Below are 19,343 nucleotides of genomic sequence, written 5' to 3'. Positions count from 1 at the left end.
GTCAAAAAAAAAAAAAAATGCATTCATAGTTTTTTTCATAATATGTATTTTTGGGGCCAGTATTGTGGCACCATGTTACACCATCAGTTATGGCACTGGCATCCCATATCTGAGTGCCAGTTTGAGTCCTGGCTACTCTACTTTGGATCCAACTTATGCTTATGTGCCTTCCATGAACATTTTAAAGTACCCCCACATAAGTGAATACCAGGTTTTCAAAAGATCTTGATAATTAAAATAATGTCTTGGTTTGATGCAGTTGCCTCAGCTGATGTTGGTGGGGACAACTTTAAAACTTGACCTTTCATATATACTTATTATCAATTATCACCTTGAAATTTTGGCTCCAACAGAAATAAGAGTCACACATTCTCAGTAATACACTCTACTGAAATCAGAAATAACACAGACAATGACATCGAGCCACTACCTCCTTTTGACCATGAGGCTTAAGGGTCAGTGAGGAGACAGCGATCAAGTTGTATGGAACGCAGAGGAGAATACGAGTCCTGATAATGTAGAGTGGAGACAGTGGGACTGAATCATTTGCTGGGAGCCTTTCTTGCCATATACTTTTTAAATACCCACATATTTAAATATTTTCCCATTATAAAATTCTCATAACCATATTTTTTAGAAAGAGGAAACAACATATTTCCTCTTTATGAATTCAAACATATAAGCATGTTGTTGGTTTAGTATGCTATTTGGTCTCAGAACCTATTTGTACTCTTAAAATTGTAAGTAGTTTTTATTTATGTGACTTATCTAGTGATATTCATTATGATAGAAATTACAAAATTTTGAAACACAAACACATTTCTTAGCTCTGGAGTGATGACACTATCGTGTGTCGTGTAGTATAGAAGTCCACAGGAACTAGGGAGAGAGGGGAGTTTAACAAAGCAGTGAGTCGGGGCCAGTGCCTGCAGTGCCAGCATCCCATGTAGGCGCCGGGTAAAGTCCCAGCTGCTCTGCTTCTGATCTAGCTCCCTGCTAATGGCCTGGGAAAGCAGCAGAAGATGGCCCAAGTGCTTGGGTCTCTACACCCATGTGAGAGACCCAGATAGGGAGTTCAGCCACCTGGCTTTGGTCCAGCCGTGGCTATCGTGGCCATTTGGAGGGTGAACCAAAGGTTGGAAGCTCTCTCTCTTTTTTTCTGTCTCTCCCTCTATCTGTAACTGCCTTTCAAGTAAATAAATAAAGTCTCTTTTTAAAAAAGATTTATTTACTTGAAAGGCAGAGCTATAGAGAGAAGGAGAGATAGAGATATCTTCCCTCCACTGGCTCACTCTCCAAATGGCTGCCATGGCTGCGGCTGGTTCAGGCCAAAGCTGGGAGCCTGGAGCTTCTTCCAGATCTCTCACATGGGTGTATGGACCCAAGTACTCGGGCCGTCCTCTGCTGCTTTCCCAGGTGTGTCAGCAGGGAGCTGGATCTCAAACTGGCACCCATATGAGATGCCGGCATTGCACATAGCTTTGCCCACTGTGCCACAGTGCTGGCCCCAATAAATAAAATCTTAAAATAAATAAATAAAAAGCATTGAAGCTTAGTGCTACTGTGAAGGTGACTTAACCTCATGATTCTCTGTGTCAGGGGTTCCCTAGACTATACTTCTAGAGCTGTCGATTTCAAAGGTTCACAGTCTCTTTAAACTGGTTCAATGTCTCCACAGAGAACGCCAGGACGCAGATGGGCAAATGAAAGAGCTCCAGGATCAGCTGGAAGCAGAACAGTATTTCTCAGTAAGTTCCAGACACATTTATTTGAAGTTTGCTGTTTGAGGAATTTTTAATTGTTGGTATAGAACCAGGAGAATGATTTTCTTTAGATTCTTATTGGAAACCCCAGGCAGAGTTTTAGATGGGAAGTTTTTTCTACACTCATGTAAAAAGAGCAGCTGGGCGAAATAAAGGACACAGTTTAACAGAGATCTCTTCTCACTGCTAGAAAAATAGTTCTAAACATATTGTGGGCCGATGCTGTGGCGCAGTGGACTAAACCACGGTTGGTAATGCTGGCATCCCATATCAGTGCTGGTTCGAGTCTCTGCTGCTCCACTTAGCATCTGGCTCCTTGCTAGTGTACCTGGGAAAGCAGCAGAAGGAGCTCCTGCTTCCCTTGTGGAGTTCCTGGCTCCTGGCTTTGGCCTGGCCCAGCCCTGGCTGTTGTGGCCATTTGGGGAATGAACCAGAGGATGGAAGATCAGTTTTCTTTCTGTCTCTCTCTAACTCTGCCTTTCAAGTAAATAAATCTTTAAAAGATGTTAAACCTATATCATACCATAAAGTAGACTAAAAATAGGTATTTTTTGGTAAAGATTTATTTATTTATTGGAAAGGCAGAGTTACAGAGGGAGAGGCAAAGAGAGAGAGAGAGGTCTTCCATCCTCTGGTTCACTCTCCAAATGGCTGCAGTGGCCAGAGCTGTGCTGATCTGAAGCCACGAGCCAGGGTCTCCTATGCAGGTGAAGGGGCCAAGGACTTGGGCCATCTTCTGCTGCTTTTCCAGGCCATAGAGAGAGCTAGATGCAAAGTGGAGCAGCTGGGACTCGACCCGGTGAACATATGGGATACTGGCACTGCAGGTGGTGTCTTTGCCCATTATGCCACAGTGCCAGCCCCTAAAAATATTTCTTTTTAAGAATATATTTTCATATGAAACAAAATTGCCATTTTTAATTTTTACTTGTTTATGGCTCAGTGTTAAAATATGAATTAGAAATTGTTACCTGTTGCACTGATTTACGTCAGTGACTTCTCAAAATGAGTAATGTTTTCCCTTACATCCTTCTTCATCCTACCAATTTCTAGCATTTCCTGAAAAAGTCAGTATGCTATCCATTTGAAGGTCATGCTCTAAATATTAGGTGAACTTTTATTAGCTTATTATTTGATGACCAGAAACCAGGAAAGCTTATTTCCATCAGTTTGGTTACCGTTTCAACATTAGGAAAATATTTGCATGTGTTCACCTTCTGTCTGGAGAGATTTTGAATACAGAAATAGTGTTTCCAAGAATGGTGGTATAACTTTCTATTGTATTTTGCTGTTTAGACCCTTTATAAAACACAAGTTAAGGAACTAAAGGAAGAATGTGAAGAGAAGACCAAACTTTGTAAAGAGTTACAGCAGAAGAAGCAAGAACTGCAGGACGAAAGGTCAGGACAAGCCCTTTGGGTTGTTGATAACTGTGTGTGCTCTGCTCCTGAACAGAGCCTGGCACTCATCACAATTAGTCAATGACGTCAGTTCAACAAAACCTTCAACTTCGTGGTGAAAAATTCAACATTAAAATGATCTATCTCTAAAATGCAGGGACTCCTTGGCGGCCCAGCTGGAAATCACCTTGACCAAAGCAGATTCTGAGCAGTTGGCACGTTCAATTGCTGAAGAACAATATTCTGATTTAGAAAAAGAGAAAATTATGAAGGAGCTGGAGATCAAAGAGATGATGGCTAGACATAAACAGGAACTTACTGAAAAAGATGCTACCATTGCATCTGTAAGTAAGAGTGTGGTACTTTTCTGCATTATAATTGAAGTTCTGTATTATAAATCTCCTGTAGCAGCACCAAGATGGGGCCATTGATTGAAAGGATCACCTGTCCTGGCTACAAGGTGTTTCCCGTCTCGGTGTTTGGCAGAGAGGCTTACCAAAGAATGACTTCACGTACTAGTGATTCAGAGTTAAACGAAAGAGTGAATGCCAAAAACAAACCCTTTTTTAAACAGAACTTACTTCAAGAGTCTTGAAACTACCATAGATAGTCAGTTATATGCAGGCTGATAAAATTCTAACAAATTTCAAAGAGAAGTAAAATTTCAGTCCCAGTTGGGGCGCCGGATTCTGTCCCGGTTGCCCCTCTTCCAGGCCAGCTCTCTGCTATGGCCCGGGAGTGCAGTGGAGGATGGCCCTAGTCCTTGGGCCCTGCACCCGCATGGGAGACCAGGAGAAGCACCTGGCTCCTGGCTTTGGATCAGCGCAGCGTGCCGGCCATGGCGGCCACTAAGGAGTGAACCTACGGAAGGAAGACCTTTCTCTCTGTCTCTCTCTGTCCACTCTGCCTGTCCAAAAAAAAAAAAAAAAATCAGTTAGTTGGATTTAATCTATTAATTGTCCATCATTGAAATGCTGCAGCTGTTAAAGAATCTGGTGTTGTACAGGGACATTCGATGCTTTTCTGTGGAAATGTTATGTAGGGAAGCCAGAAATAGATTTGTGCACATACAGGAACTTGGTATGATAAAAGTGGCAGTGTACAAGTCAGTGGGAAAGGACAAAGTTTTAGTAAAATAATTCAGATGAAAAGTTAGCCAAAAGTTAAAAAAAAATTAGATAAGCAGATGCTTGCTTTGTTGCTCTTCAGGAAAAGGCTAGATACAACCTTGAAATACCATGTCATATCCATCACATGGGCAGAAGTTCATTGGGAGTACCTGACACTTTCAAGTAGCTAAGGGGAATCTGAGAAATGGCACTGTTTACCACAGGGGGGTTAGATTTACTGTGTTGTGGTATAGAGTAGTGTGAATAACATGGCAGCTTCCAGTAAATTTGAAATAGGTAATGCAGTTCAAAGAAAATCCGTGTAATTAAGATGAATATGCCCAAGAAACTCAGGTGCAATGGTTATAGCAGCATAAATGTTTGTAACAGGCAAAATCTCAAATGAATAATTTGTTAAAAGTGGTAGAAAATGAACTCCTTACTGTATCTGGTAAACTGAATTAGTTAGATTTTGATGTATTAGCAATTCGTATGATCACTGAAAAGCGTTACAGAAATACCAGTAGAGCATGACTTCAGTGAGAGCACAGTCTGTTAGCTCGTGTCCACGTCAAGGGTAGGACGGACGTACTTCAGAACAAACTTCCTTCAGAGGAAAGAACAGGAATGGGATTTGGAAGGAAGGCAAGTGCATGTCAGCTTCGTAGTGAAATTTTATTTCCATTTTATAATAGTGATCTGAAAGAAACACTGTGGCTTTTTAATTTGCTTTTTTCTCTGTGATATGATGAGAATACAGAGCGTGTGATTTCCTTATTTTGGTTTATTAACTAATGTTTTTCTCATTTCATGAAACTGCTAACGACTTATGAGGAAGTGACAGTTTTGTAACTTCTTGACATACAGATGAAGACTGGTTAACATAATTTACATCAGGATAAAATTTAGTAATACAAGGGCAACAGGTGTAAAGTTGGATATACAAAGAAAAATAAGAGTCAGCAATTCTTGGATGTTTTCAGTTTGAATTTTTGTTTTATAACATATTTTATAAAATGGAATGATTTTTCCCTCATCGTCATTTCTTAGCTTGAAGAAACCAACAGAACACTGACTGGTGATGTTGCCAATCTCGCGAATGAGAAGGAAGAATTAAACAACAAGTTGAAAGATGCTCAAGAGCGTATGTATCGCCCAAGAACGAGATTCATTGGTGACATACGTGGTGTCTATTACATTTGGCGTCATTACCAACTTAATAGTAACATTTTCCACGTTTCAGAGCTTTCGCGGTTGAAGGATGAAGAGATAAGCGCAGCAGCCATTAAAGCACAGTTTGAGAAACAGCTGCTGACAGAGAGAACGCTCAAGACTCAGGTGCGTTCGTGGGCTCTAATATGCTTGTGCATTTTGTGTGTCTCGGACATTTGGCTTCCGGACGCACACATTGGAAGCAGAAGTTTAGTCACTCACTGTGACGCTATTTGTGAACAGCTACTTGAGTTTTCCCAGGCCGACGAAGGTTGATTAGATTAGCGTTGTTCAGGGACTGCCGTTTGGGCTCGGTTCAGATGCCTGGGTCCAAGTTCTGACTCCCTCCCAGTTCCGGCTCACCGCTGTTGCACATTCTGAGAGGTAGCAGGTGATGGCCCAAGTTATTATGTCTCTCCCACCCCCACAGGAGACCTGGATTTCTTGTCTGTTGGAGGCATTTGGAGAGTGAGCCTGTGGATGGAAGTACATTCTCAATCTCTCTTCTCTCTCTGTTTCTCTGCCTTCCCCTTTCCCCTCCACAAACGTGTTTACTTCACAATCATTCAAGTTTTTCTGCAATTTTCCATGTAAACTCTCACTCATTTCCATTAAAAAAAAAAAAAGATTTACTTATTTATTTGAAAGTCAGAGTTACACAGAGGGAAGAAGCAACTGAGAGACAGCTCATCCATCTGCAGGTTCACTCCCCAAATGGCCACAACGACTGTGGCTGGGCCAGGCTGAAGCCAGGGTCCAGGAGCTTGCGCTAGGTCTCCCACATGGGTGCAGGGGCTAGGCCATCTTCTGCTGCTTTCCCAGGTACATCAGCAGGGAGCTGGATCAAAAAGACACCTGTACGGCATGCAGACATTGCAGGTGGCAGCTCTGCCTGCTACGCCACAACGCCAGGCCCTCCAGTTTTATTTTTATTGTAATCCTGCTTTTGCTTTGAGGGAGCTTTAAGAAATGATGGCTTGCTGGTAGCCTGAGAAGGGTCGGTGGTCTGCGAAGGCACCTGCTCCCATGACCGCCTGGGCAACACGAACACTGTGGGACTAGACTCTCCTCCATGTTAGCCTAGCACCTCTTGCTGATGAGGTGCCAATGCAGAGTTCTTTTCCAACAGAATAAAGGAAGAAAGATCTGCCTAAAAAAGTCTCCTGGTTGAAAATTCAGAGTGGTAGAAAGTGTCACCACATAAAGCCGTAACCGTGTTGAGTTCAGCTTTCAGAAAGCGTGATGGTGAGAAACTAACGGAGACTGGGATGGGGAAGGATGACGTGTAATGAGAGAAATGATACAGAGAGGATTCCGTTGGTGCCCTGTTATGGCGGCAGGGAGGTGATTAGTGCTTGTTACTGAGAAACTGTTGATGTGCCATTTCTATATTTACATGTAATTTATTTATGTGCTTGTTTTTGTGTTTTTAAGGCTGTGAATAAGCTGGCTGAGATCATGAATCGAAAAGAACCTGTCAAACGTGGTAGTGACACAGATATGCGCAGAAAAGAGAAGGAAAATAGGAAGCTACACATGGAACTTAAGTCTGAACGTGAAAAATTGACCCAGCAGATGATCAAATATCAGAAAGAACTGAATGAAATGCAGGCTGTAAGGATACTTTTTGGACTCTAGATTAAACGTTCATTGTAAGAGGTGGGGTTATTCATGTTTGTGTGTGTGTCACTGTCCGCAGGACGTTTCCTTTAATAAGCGTTACTGAGCTGAGAGCAGAATCATGTCACATTACATAAGTTAATTTAACTTAATTTCTCGCAGCAAATAGCTGAAGAGAGCCAGATCCGGATCGAACTGCAGATGACCCTGGACAGTAAAGACAGCGACATCGAGCAGCTGCGGTCACAGCTGCAGGCCTTGCACATTGGTCTGGACAGTTCCAGCATCGGCAGCGGACCCGGAGATGCCGAGGCAGATGATGGGTTTCCAGGTACGCATGGCCGTCAGCCCTTCTGTTGATCGTCACTGTTAGTCAGCTGATTGCGTGAAGTCCTGTGACCGACTGTGCTCCTGAGTAAACACGTGGTTTCTTTAAGGAGTGGGGATTCAAATAACATTTTAGATTTACTTAATTTTTATTTTTTTACAAAATTTTTCATAATAACACAGACATGCAAAAGAAGACTCCACATTTAGATATTTAAATTAGCTAATACAGTAGCTGTCTGTCAGCTTTATGATTCTGTTGTCTCTTCTTTCTTCATTCTCACCTCCGTTCATGTTGGGTGTCTAGTCCACATCACTCAGTCCCACACCATGAAGTCCATGTCCTTCACCTACCAGCGCTCCTCCACTTCCCTCAATGTCGCCTCTAAGCCCTCCAGGTCTCACATGGCCTCTGACTCTGACTCTGACTCAGAAGACGCTTTGTCCTACTTACCCCTTCCGTCGGAACGTAATGGTCCAGGTGACAGCCTGAGGATCTTGTCTCTGGAGTTCTTCCCACTGCCGTGACTGCAGGCCTTTGGAAAATGTCTTCTAACAGCGACTAATACTCACTAACATGTTGCTGTAGACTCAGTTAAAAATAAACTGCTGCATGAGCGGAGACTTTGGAAATGGAAAGATATTTTCATGTGGTGTTGCTATACAGTTGATAAATCATTTATTTTGCCAACTTGCAAGAAATGGAGCAGTATATTATGTCACTGGAGAGTATGTGATTTCACTGCGTGTTTTAATCCATTTCCAACCAAGAAAGTCTTTCTGAAGTTTTCTATTGAGAGTGACAGTATAGAAGCAAATGCAGACCATTTCAGAAAATGTGCTAAGGTTTTCTGTGAGTACTTACTTCATTGACATTTTGCCAGGCCTTTGGAAACAGCATGAAGCAGTTTGACCTCCTGGTATTTTAAATGCAGAAACCAGAGACTCTGGTTTTTCCGTGTAATGTCAAAAATGCATCCCAGGTTGATCTTTGAAGATTTCAGTTTCCTTGTTTCAATTAGGGTTATAATTCCTATTCTGTGGGGTTGTGCTGAAGATTAAAGAGAATTTATGAGAAACATTTAGCACAGTTGGCACGTAGTCAATAGTAAATATTTGACAGCTACTTTTATTATTACAATTGCCTCCTAAAATGCTATTTCACTGATTGCATTAGGAAATGCTGATTAAATGCCATTAGGACAGATTCCGAGGATTCACTTTTCCCTTTTTCAAACTAGGCTTTTTATTGAATTTGATATTTTAGAGTTTAGAATCCGTTGGTTATATTGCTGCTCCTTAACCAAACTTAGTTTATATTTTATTTCAATTTATAACCATTCTCATTTTCTTTCTCTGGTCATGTAATTGCTTATTTTAAATGTTTTCTTCTTGAAGATGTGTATTGATTTATAGCTAGGTCGTCTTCCAAAGGAAAAATCAATGATTCTAATGTAAGCGTGCCAATGAGAGTAGAGCTGCTGGGTTTTTTGGTTTGGTTTGGCTTTTTGTTCATTTTTGTTTCGCAGTTTTTCTCCTAAGTTTTGCCAATGCATGAATTTAATCAATGGAACATTTGACTTTAGAAAACTATAGATTACCTACTTCCAATATGATATAACCTGGATTTTGTTTTGCATTGTGTGACTTGCTTCGACTGATTCTGTTATTATTACTGTGCCCTAGATAATATACAGTGATTAATTTTGAAGAGCATATTTGATTGCTTTTGTGACTTCCATGCTAAAATTCATTGCCTAAGGAGAATGGTTAAGTTGATTTTCATCTCATGCTTACTTCGTAGAATCAAGATTAGAAGGCTGGCTTTCGTTACCTGTGCGAAATAACACTAAGAAGTTTGGATGGGTTAAGAAGGTAACTGGGACTTTTGAATGTGATGGTTTGTTTTCTGCTTGTGGTTCAATTCCAACCACTTTACTTCATTTCGCTTTTGTACTTGCAGAGTGTGCATGACCAAATTTTAGACATACAAAACTTGCTTAAACTTTCTGATTTGGAATGATGTGATTTTATTTGTCTTTATAAAAATGTTGTGTTCTTCACACGTTAGTAATAAAACAGGCATCAGTGTGAAGGAAATGACCTTGTTGACCTGGATGCTTTTGCTGTTTCAGTAGGAAGTCAGTGCTGCATGTTACGAAAGATCCATTTCTTTTCCTCTCTCACTGTGATTTTTGATGTTACTATTGCATTTTTGTCGAGGTTATCAGCTCTTTTGGAGCCTGAAGCTAAATCGATCCAAAAAAGTTTGAATTCATTCCCTCTGTCCCCAATTGTTATTTAAATTATCCATAAACAACACTTATTGTTATTTTAAGGAGGACTTTTCTAAAAATATATTAAGTACTTTTTAGTTAATTAACTTCTGTTGTAGTTTATACAACTTCTATTGCTAATATATGTTTTTACAGAAAATCAATAAATCAGGCATATGACAACTTTACTCATCATGTGATTTCTTCTTCCCTCTTTTCCAGTATGTGATTGTAAGCAGTAAGAAGATTCTTTTCTATGACAGTGAACAAGATAAAGAACAATCTAATCCTTACATGGTGTTAGATATAGAGTAAGTGTGTTTACCAGATTGTTTAGAAACTGATCTGTTCTTGTCTTTTAAAGTATCAGCAAAACATGATGTTTTGTTGAGTTAATCCAATTTAGTTACATAAGAACACAGTATAGCTCTTACTGTACTAGTGTTGTGTTTTCTTAGAATTTGCTTCATACAGATGAAAATCTAGGATGTAGAATTAATTAAAGCATCTCTATTTCATGTGTCATGATTACTGTGTGAAGCTAATTAGACTTACTGGAAAAGTCTGAAAATCTTTAGTAATGATTGAAATAACAGACAAAGTCAGTGAACTTCTAACCTGGGCACAATGGCCAATTTTTAACTTCTATTATAACTGTAGAATACAATATAATTTGATCCTGGAATAATGCTTTATTCCTTTACTCACAATCTTTTATAGCAAGTTATTTCATGTGCGGCCAGTTACCCAGACAGATGTATATAGAGCAGATGCCAAAGAAATCCCAAGGATATTCCAGGTAGGCACAGCTTTGTTTTGTGGGCTGGTTGGTTTTAGTCTGTGTTTTCACCCTTAGAGATTCTCGTATGGCATGACACGAAATTTCTTCATTGTTTGGCCTTCTTCAGATTCCTTTCTGGTTCAGTCCTTTTGAAGAGGCGCTTACTCTGGTCCATCGTCAGCCCTCCCTCTGCTTGGCTTGCTGCAGCTGCAGTGTGTTTGGGTCATGGTTCTGGATTTATAGTTCTATTCTTCAGGTTGACTATAATTTTTTAACCATGAACTTTCTGTTTTGGGTTTTATGCTCAGCCTGCTGGAGAGTTAAAAAATGTAACTTAAATAAATTAGCCTGATAGCCCTTTTACTTCCAATTTAAAGTGAAGCCAATTCTTCTCTTATTCCTTCTGCTTAGAAATTAGTCGAACCACCAGGTGGCTGCTGCGTTGTGTGTGTGTAAAGGCCTCTGGGTCACAGGCTGTCGGGCAGCCGTCCCCTGTGTTCTGGATGCTCACCTGTGTACGTGGCGTGCTCTGCACATCCTCGCCTCGCCCTCTCAGCTGTCCAGGCATAGCTATGCAGACAGCTGTCACCTGCTTTTCTCTTCTTAAGAACTGTGAAAGCAGTTAGTGCAGTTGCCACATTTCTTCAGGTGATTATTGTGAACAGTGCCTCCCAGGAAAAAATTTAAAAAATGAACTAATACCCATGGGGTACAAATTTGCCTCTTGCTGGCCTGTGCTGATGGTGTTGTTGTACATAGTGAGAGGTTGTACGGCAGTGGGTGGCAGCACTTGATCGGGAGCCGTTCTGGAGTGGAGACCAAAGTGACTTCATTCTCACAGAGGCTCTCAATTAGGCAGAGCCTAGTTGAGTTTGAACTTCAAATGCGTTTTCTTCCTTCTCATCGAATAATTCAGACTAATTTTATTTTATTAACACTATCAAAGTTGTCATAAGAAAATTTTTAAAGAAATCTCTCATGGTTCCTTTTGCTGTTTATAGATTCTGTATGCCAATGAAGGAGAGAGTAAAAAGGAACAAGAATTTCCAGTGGAGCCAGCGGGAGAAAAATCCAATTACATTTGTCACAAAGGACATGAATTTATTCCCACTCTTTATCACTTCCCAACCAACTGCGAGGCTTGTATGAAGCCGTTGTGGCACATGTTTAAGCCCCCTCCAGCGTTAGAGTGCCGGCGCTGCCACATCAAATGTCACAAAGACCACATGGACAAAAAGGAGGAGATTATAGCTCCTTGCAAAGGTAAATAGAAAGTTGCTTGCTCAGTCAATATTATGTATGTTCAGCTCATTTTAAGCATGTTAATTTTTTTCACACATTTCTTTATAGTGTACTATGATATTTCGACGGCAAAGAATCTGTTGTTATTAGCAAATTCTACAGAAGAGCAACAGAAGTGGGTTAGTCGGTTGGTGAAAAAGATACCTAAAAAACCCCCAGCCCCAGATCCTTTTGCACGGTCTTCTCCTAGAACTTCAATGAAGATTCAGCAGAACCAGTCTATCAGACGGCCAAGTCGACAGCTTGCCCCGAACAAACAAAGGTAATAAATACAAATGTGGTACAAAAGCTTTTAAAAATCTGTTTTGCTATTTGTATTCAAATTACACATTTTCCTAATTATGGTTTTCCTTTTCTTTATAATTTAATGAACCACAGAATGCCAGTTTATTTCTAAAATATTTGAGCAGCAGAGAGAGAGAGAGACAGACAGACATGGAAACAGAGTTTCACCCATTGGTTCACTCCTCAGATATCTCCAGCAGCCGGACGTGGGTCAGGCCAAAGGAGCAGGGAGTTCAGCCTGGTCTCAGGGATCCAGCGGCTTGCTTCCTCCCGGGATAGACGTGGTCTGGAATCAGGAGCAGGGCTGGGGGCTGGTACGCAGACATTCTGATATGGAGTGCAGGTATCCCAACCCATGGCGTAGCTACTAGGCCAAACACTTATCTCCAGATTTTCTGAAATTTGTTTACTGGACACGTCTTATTCATTGATTTGGATGAAAGTATATTTTCTAAATTGCACACATATTAAATAATAAAAATAACAAAATCTATAAAGGGTTCATTTTGTCTTATCTATGCACATAATCATAGCATTTTCAGCTTTAATAAACTCATTGACTACTGATTTAGGAAATAAAATTAACACACAAACCTTCAAGTGTCAGGTGCACCCACTGCATTTCCATATTGCAAATTTCTTTTGTGAGGTGACTTGAGAGGCAGAACTAAAATCACCTTAAGTCTTAATGCACATCTGTAGGTTTAAAACAATAAGTCGTTTGTGACTTGAGAGCAATATAGTCCAACTTTAAAATGTAAAATTAATTAACTAGTGTGGTGGGCATTCCTTGGAATTGAGGTGGAGTTGGGATTGTGGAGTAAGGGCAGGGATAATCTTTATGCACAAAAACATTTGGATGGCGCCATTTTTGTGTGGCTATCTTGAAGCCACTTAATTAGGCATCCTGACTGAGAAGAGCCATTTTTTTGCTTACTAGTTACCATCAGCTATAAGCACTGCTACTCTTTAAACACGAGGATGTGGTTAGCTACAGGGGAAAGTGTGTACTTAGCACCAGGTGTCTAATGTCCTTTTTGTTCCCCGACACAGGACCTTCAGTGTACGCACAGTGACGGGCATTGGCTGTGGTGTCAGGAATCTTTCCATTCTAAACCCACAAGCATCTTAGATGAAACCTTTTGAAACTGTTGTCTCAAGGAAATAATTTAGAATGATAAAGGTAGAACTGGTGTTTCAGCAGTGAATATGTTGAATATTTTGTGTGAGGTATGATACAATTAAGTGTTATAAAATCAGTGACTATACAGTAGTAATTAAGTTAAAAACCTGAAAGAATTCTAAGACGATGAAGGCACATTCCAAATGTGCCTGTGTAAACATCTAAAAATTAAGTTTCTTATGAATACTGTAGAACTAGTGAGTACGTGCTATTTTTCTTATTTTTCTTTTTTTCCTTTTTTTTTTTGACAGGCAGAGTGGACAGTGAGAGAGAGACAGAGAGAAAGGTCTTCCTTTTGCCATTGGTTCACCCTCCAATGGCCACCGCGGCTGGCGCACTGTGGCCGGTGCACCGCGTTGATCGGAAGCCAGGAGCCAGGTGCTTCTCCTGGTCTCCCATGGGGTGCAGGGCCCAAAGCACTTGGGCCATCCTCCACTGCCTTCCCGGGCCATAGCAGAGAGCTGGCCTGGAAGAGGGGCAACTGGGACAGGATCCAGCGCCCCGACCGGGACTAGAACCTGGTGTGCCGGCGCCGCAAGGTGGAGGATTAGCCTATTGAGCCGCAGCGCCAGCCGAGTACATGCTATTTTAATGCCTTATGTCTTCATCCACTTTCTGTTGCTCTACAGAGTCAGTACCACAGATTGAATAACTTATGAACAACAGAAGTTTCCTTAGCGTATGGTCTGGATGCTGGGAAGTCGATGAGCATGGTGCCTGCACCTGCTGAGGACCGATTCCTGCATCACAGCGTGGCAGAGGGCATCACACCGGGGAGATGGCCAGCTGGTCCAGAGAGGGATTGCTTTTATAGTGCAGTCATTCCCTCCACAGCAGATCGCCCCACTTGTGAGGGCAGAGCCACAGGACGCTGCACCTCCCGAAGGTCCTGTCTCTCGACGCTGTTGCCCTGGGGACTGAGTTTCTAACGTGGGTTTGGGGAGCTACCTCCAGCCCAGGGTGCCTCATGAGAGAGCTTTTCAGCTTCCACACTGCTTCGGCACACGCTCTGTTCCCTTATTTAACGTCCTGCATGTTCTCTTGTTTGACCTTGAAGACAGTCATGTGGAGTAGAGGAGGCATTGTTATGTTTCTTTTTGATTACAACTCCAGAGGGCAGGCAGAGCGTTTAGATTCAGGACTGTAATGAGCCCAGACCCAACGGCTTCACTACATATGATAACATCAGAACTGCCGTGTGCAGCGGTTTTCAGATCGCATGGACACGTGCTCAGCGACATACAGTCTGTTTTTACCCGCTGGCTTGGTCTCCTCGCCCCTGGCCCACATCAGCCTTGGGCAGCAAACTCACTTTGGGTTTCTGTAGCTGCTGCCCCGCACCTTGAGTCGGTTCTCATGGACTGTGGTATGCATTTTGTCACAGCGACAGCGTGCACGAGGATGTTTCCCTCACAGCTGTGTGACATGTACAGGGTAGAGGCCATGCTGTGTAATTCTCTTATTTAATGTTCTCTGAAACTCTAACCCTAATGACGGGCACGTCTGAAATTCAGTGTGGGTCCTGTTGTGCCTCCGCAGCATCACATCCACTGCCTTGAAGCGGAACGTATTGCCCAGGTAGTGAAGGAGGGAACCTAAGGTATTTTGTCTCCTGAAGAAAGTGTGTGAAAGAATGGGAGATCACAAGTAGCCCCAGGCGCGTGAAGGACTTTTCCTTGAAGGCCGCATTAGAGCGAGAACCAGTCAGAGATTCCCAAAACTGGAAGGATTCACTTGTTCTAGAATAGTGCAGTCCCTGTCGCCACAGCTGTCCGCGTGGTGTACACACGTTCTTGGCCAGACCTGCGGAGCAGCTTGCCTCGGTGTCCTGTGTGGACAGTCACGTTGGGTGGCAGGGCTCTACTGGAGACCCCAGCTTTGGATGCGATGACCTCTAACCCTCTGCTATTTGATAACACACTACAAACAGATGGCTAGAGGAAATGGATGCAATTTCTGTGTCTTATCAGCGGTGATTTAATTTCCAGCTTCTTGTTTGTGTTTGTTAGTCTTATTCTTAGCATTAATCAGTCTGGCTTTAGTTGAACTCATTCCCATGGTCCTTTTCTTAAAAGAAATGTTTGGCTTTGTTAGGCACGTCAGGTATGTGTGGTTTTTAGTGTCTGTGCACACTAAACATGTATTACCGGATACCTACCTGATGCTTCTTTGGTCAACTTTCCAGTACCCTTCACTGTTAACAGAAGCACTGTTACAAGTTTGCTGTCTTTCCCTTTGGCTTCTGTAACATTCCTGGCTGAGTATCTTCCTAACTCTCCCTTTTCTTGGAGTGGTGAAGTATTTTAAAGTAATCGTAGGGGCTGGCTCTGTGGTGTAGCAGGTAAAGCCACCGCCTGCAGTGCCGCCATTCCATATGAGCGCCAGTTTGAGTTCCAGCTGTTCCTCTTCTGATCCAGTTCTCTGCTATGGCCTGGGAAAGCAGTAGAGGATGGCCTAAGTCCTTGGGCCCCTGCACCCACGTGGGAGACATGGAGGAAGCTCCTGGTTCCTGGCTTCAGATTGGCTCAGCTCCGGCTGTTGTGGCCATTTGGGGAGTGAACCAGGAGATGAAAGATTTTCTCTCTCTCTCTCTCTCTCTCTCTCTCTGCCTCTGTGTAACTTTGCCTTTCAAATAAATCCTAAAAAAAAAAAAAAGATGCTAACTTTTAATAAAGATGAAAGTTTGGAGAGCTCCTAATTTGTTTCAGTGAAAAAAGCAACATACTAGTCTGGCTAGAAGGCATTTTTCTTTTAAAGATTTTTTGTTGAGGCTGGCGCCATGGCTCACTTGGCTAATCCTCCACCTGTGGCGCTGGCACCCCAGGTTCTAGTCCCGGTTGGGGCACAGGATTCTGTCCCAGTTGCTCCTCTTCCAGTCCAGCTCTCTGCTGTGGCCCAGGAGTGCAGTGGAAGATGGCCCAAGTGCTTGGGCCCTGCACCTGCATGGGAGACCAGGAGGAAGCACCTGGCTCCTGGCTTCGGATCGGCACAGTGCACCGGCCATAGTGGCCATTTGGGGGGTGAACCAATGGAAAAAAAAGGAAGACCTTTATGTCTCTCTCTCTCTCTCACTCACTCACTCTGCTTGTCAAAAAAAAGAAAAAAAAAGTTTTTTTTGTTAACGTAATAGTTAAATTGCACAGAAAAGTGTAAAGCAGATATATAACAAATACCCATTTGTTTAGTTATAAGAAGTAAAATGTGAACATAATTATTCCTAGAGCATGGAAAAAGTAGTGCATCCTGGCTATCTGTATTCTTTCCCATTTCTAAATATTAGAAAGTTGATGCATTAATTATTTGGGAAAAATAAATATATGTACAACTTAAAGTGTGAAAAATAAATCTACAAATGGAGTAGGAGAAAATAGGTGAATATGGGGCCAGTGCTGTGGCATAGTGGGTAAAGCTGCCAGCTGCAATGCCAGCATCCCAAATGGGCACCAGTTCGAGTCCTGGCTGCTCCACTTCTGATCCAGCTTTCTATTAAAGTGCCTGGGAAGCAGCAGAAGATGGCCCAAGTCGTTGGGGACTTGGGCCCCCTGTACCTGGAAGAAGCCCTTGGCTCCTGGATTTGGCCTGGCCCAACTTCAGACATTGCAGCCATTTGGGAGAATGAACCAGCACATGGAAGATCGATCGATCTCTCTCTCTCTCTCTCTCTGCCTTCAAATAAGTAAATGAATATTAAAAAAAAAAAAAAAAAGGAAAAGAAAGAAAATAGATGATTATGTTTTGGTTCTGGATTGGAGAAGCACTTCCAAAGGTGACTGCCCCAAACTCAAAGCCTGTACGTGTCTGCAGCACTATGTATTTGCAGTAGTATGAGAAAGACGGGTTAGTATCTTTGTATATAAAGAGTTACTATAAGTCATTAAGAGAAAGAAGGTTGCTTCATGTCAGTGTAAAACTAGTGAGGACCATGCAGGCATTCCCCTAGAAACAGCTGTGTGAGCATAACAGAGTGATCAACCTGATAGTAAAGAAAGAAATTAGAATTAAGTTAAAGCTGCACCATACAGCGATTCCCATCTGCCAAACTAGCAATGGTGAAGAGACGTAAGGAAGCAGGAACCCGAGCAGAAGCGTCGTTTTGAACCTGTCTTCCGCCTTGACTTTCACAGACCTGAGAGGTTCCTATTGATCGGCTCATGGAGGTGACAGGTGGACAAGGGGTCATTGTAACAGTGTGTATAATGTGTGTGTTAGAGGCATGAGCAGAGTATTCGGGAGAAACGGCGGCGGCATCAAGAAAAGACTCAAAACATGGAGGTTCGTTTATTTTGCAGGCAGGCAGATGTGCTGTGGAGCAGTCTGAGGTGCCAGGCAGATGTCTGTGTGTAATGTAACTTATGGGGACAGGGAGGCAGGAGTGGTGGGAGATGGGAGGGAGCTGGAGAGAGCTTTAAGTCCAGCTGGGAAGGACCGTGTACGCTCGGCTGAGTGTTGATTCGCTGTACAGTAGTAGCCTTCCAGTGAGGGGCTGGTATATTCAGAGGTAAGGAGATCTTGCACTGGGTACAGTGAAAATGGAGAGAAGGACCTGGAATCAGGGGGAAAAAAAAAAGTCCTACTTTGAAATCACCGGAATGAGGGGGCTGAGGAGGAGGTTAAAGGAGTCTCGGCAGCACGCAGGAAGGCTGCTGCTGCCTCCAGCGAAACTGGAAAGAGTAATTCCAGTTGGTTTGTTTATTTTCAGACTAAGATAATGACCCATCAGCCACTCTGCCCATGTTTCTCAAAGTTCACCAGCTGACTCGGAAACCACCTTGGGTTTTTTATTTAAAAATGTGTATACATGCCTTTCTTTGAGTCCAGTCATATCAAGGCCTTCGGGGGCGTGGCCTGGGAACATGCATGTAAAGAGCTAATACTTGAAAGCCACTGACAGGGTGATCACAGGTGCCGCTTTGGCACACCTCAGGAACAAAAAGTTGCACCTATTTTTCTTTAAAAAGAGATGATCACAATAGTATAGTTTAAGCTATTGGATTGAAAAGAAAAAAATGCATATAATGCTAGCTCTAATTCCAGTTTATTTAGCCAAGGTAAGCTGTTAATGCCACTTGCACACCTGTGGCGTTTCACGTGCGCCTGCTTCTCCACGTGTGGAGCGCAGCTGTTGAGGTGACGTCTGCGGCGTCCTTACCTTACTCCTCTCCTGCCAGGGCTGATGGGAGCACATGTGAGGGGGTGGGGACAGGTGTTGTGCTATCATATTGTCTCCTCAGACTGGCGCCAGGCGGTTACGTCTTCCTCTGGGGAGGGAAGCAGGTCTGGAACTGCTCCAAGTACTCTGTGCTAGGTGACCTGGACAGCTCACCCGGCCAACTGACGCTGTGTTTGCGTGTGCAAGGGGAGGGTTCCCTGTGTGCTGCCTTCAGAACTTGTGTCATGTGATCGATGAAAGGAAAGTTCGATGCTTACGTGCAAAATAGGGTTTCCAGGACGTAGCCGTAGGCTGGAGTTCAGAGTGTCAGAGTGTAAACTTGCAAACCTCCTGTTGCAGATTGCTTGATTTGGCATTTAAAGACTGGGATTGGTCATTTGATGATGTTGATGGTGATGATGATGATGATGATGATGGCGATGTTTTTGATTTCTGAAGAAATAAATGTGGTAAATCAAAAAGTGGAAAGTGAATGATTCTAGTACTCTCATAGTGCATGTGGTTTGCACTGGGGCTTTTATTATTTTTGACTAGGTTTTAAAATTCATAAAGCTGTTTTAATAGTACACACATTTACAAACTAGTTTTCGAAAAGTTTCTAACTGAAATGTTGTGTCAAGCATAAAAATGAAATGCTATGTTCAGATTCTTTATTGGCTTTTAATTTTCAGTCTGATTGGGAACTATAAATTTTTATCTTATGGACGAAACATACAGAAATAACAAAAGGAGCTAATTCTGGAATCTCTGTTCATTCCAGAGAAGCTGTGTTCAGAAGAGCAGTCACATTTAGTGTTTGTAGGACCCGGCCACTCTGCTAGTTTGTGAACATAGCATGGGCTCCTCTCTCCCTCCTTTCCCTCCTCTTGCCTTGCTAGCTTGCAAGAATTAAAACCACAAAGCCTTTATAAATCT

The 19,343-nt window shown here is 42.5% G+C and overlaps 1 protein-coding gene across 1 annotated transcript in view; it reads left to right on the top strand.

Moving 5' to 3' along the window:
* The window catches only part of ROCK2 (Rho associated coiled-coil containing protein kinase 2), a 147,936-nt gene extending 128,982 nt beyond the window's left edge, over positions 1 to 18,954 (top strand). Inside the window, exons 21-33 of the mRNA XM_062208963.1 lie at positions 1,679 to 1,748; positions 3,060 to 3,163; positions 3,321 to 3,507; positions 5,323 to 5,416; positions 5,516 to 5,610; positions 6,919 to 7,098; positions 7,267 to 7,435; positions 9,236 to 9,306; positions 9,930 to 10,018; positions 10,428 to 10,506; positions 11,490 to 11,751; positions 11,839 to 12,052; positions 18,768 to 18,954. Of these exons, the coding sequence (XP_062064947.1) occupies positions 1,679 to 1,748; positions 3,060 to 3,163; positions 3,321 to 3,507; positions 5,323 to 5,416; positions 5,516 to 5,610; positions 6,919 to 7,098; positions 7,267 to 7,435; positions 9,236 to 9,306; positions 9,930 to 10,018; positions 10,428 to 10,506; positions 11,490 to 11,751; positions 11,839 to 12,052; positions 18,768 to 18,864 (1,711 nt within the window). The 3' untranslated portion in view covers positions 18,865 to 18,954. The remainder of the gene's footprint in view (positions 1 to 1,678; positions 1,749 to 3,059; positions 3,164 to 3,320; positions 3,508 to 5,322; positions 5,417 to 5,515; positions 5,611 to 6,918; positions 7,099 to 7,266; positions 7,436 to 9,235; positions 9,307 to 9,929; positions 10,019 to 10,427; positions 10,507 to 11,489; positions 11,752 to 11,838; positions 12,053 to 18,767) is intronic.
* Positions 18,955 to 19,343: the final 389 nt, after the last annotated feature.

The sequence above is a fragment of the Lepus europaeus genome, chromosome 13 (genome assembly GCF_033115175.1).
Source record: "Lepus europaeus isolate LE1 chromosome 13, mLepTim1.pri, whole genome shotgun sequence".
NCBI lineage: Eukaryota > Metazoa > Chordata > Mammalia > Lagomorpha > Leporidae > Lepus > Lepus europaeus.
The sequence above is the reverse complement of the archived record's forward strand: the minus strand, read 5'-3'. Positions and strand labels throughout refer to the sequence as shown.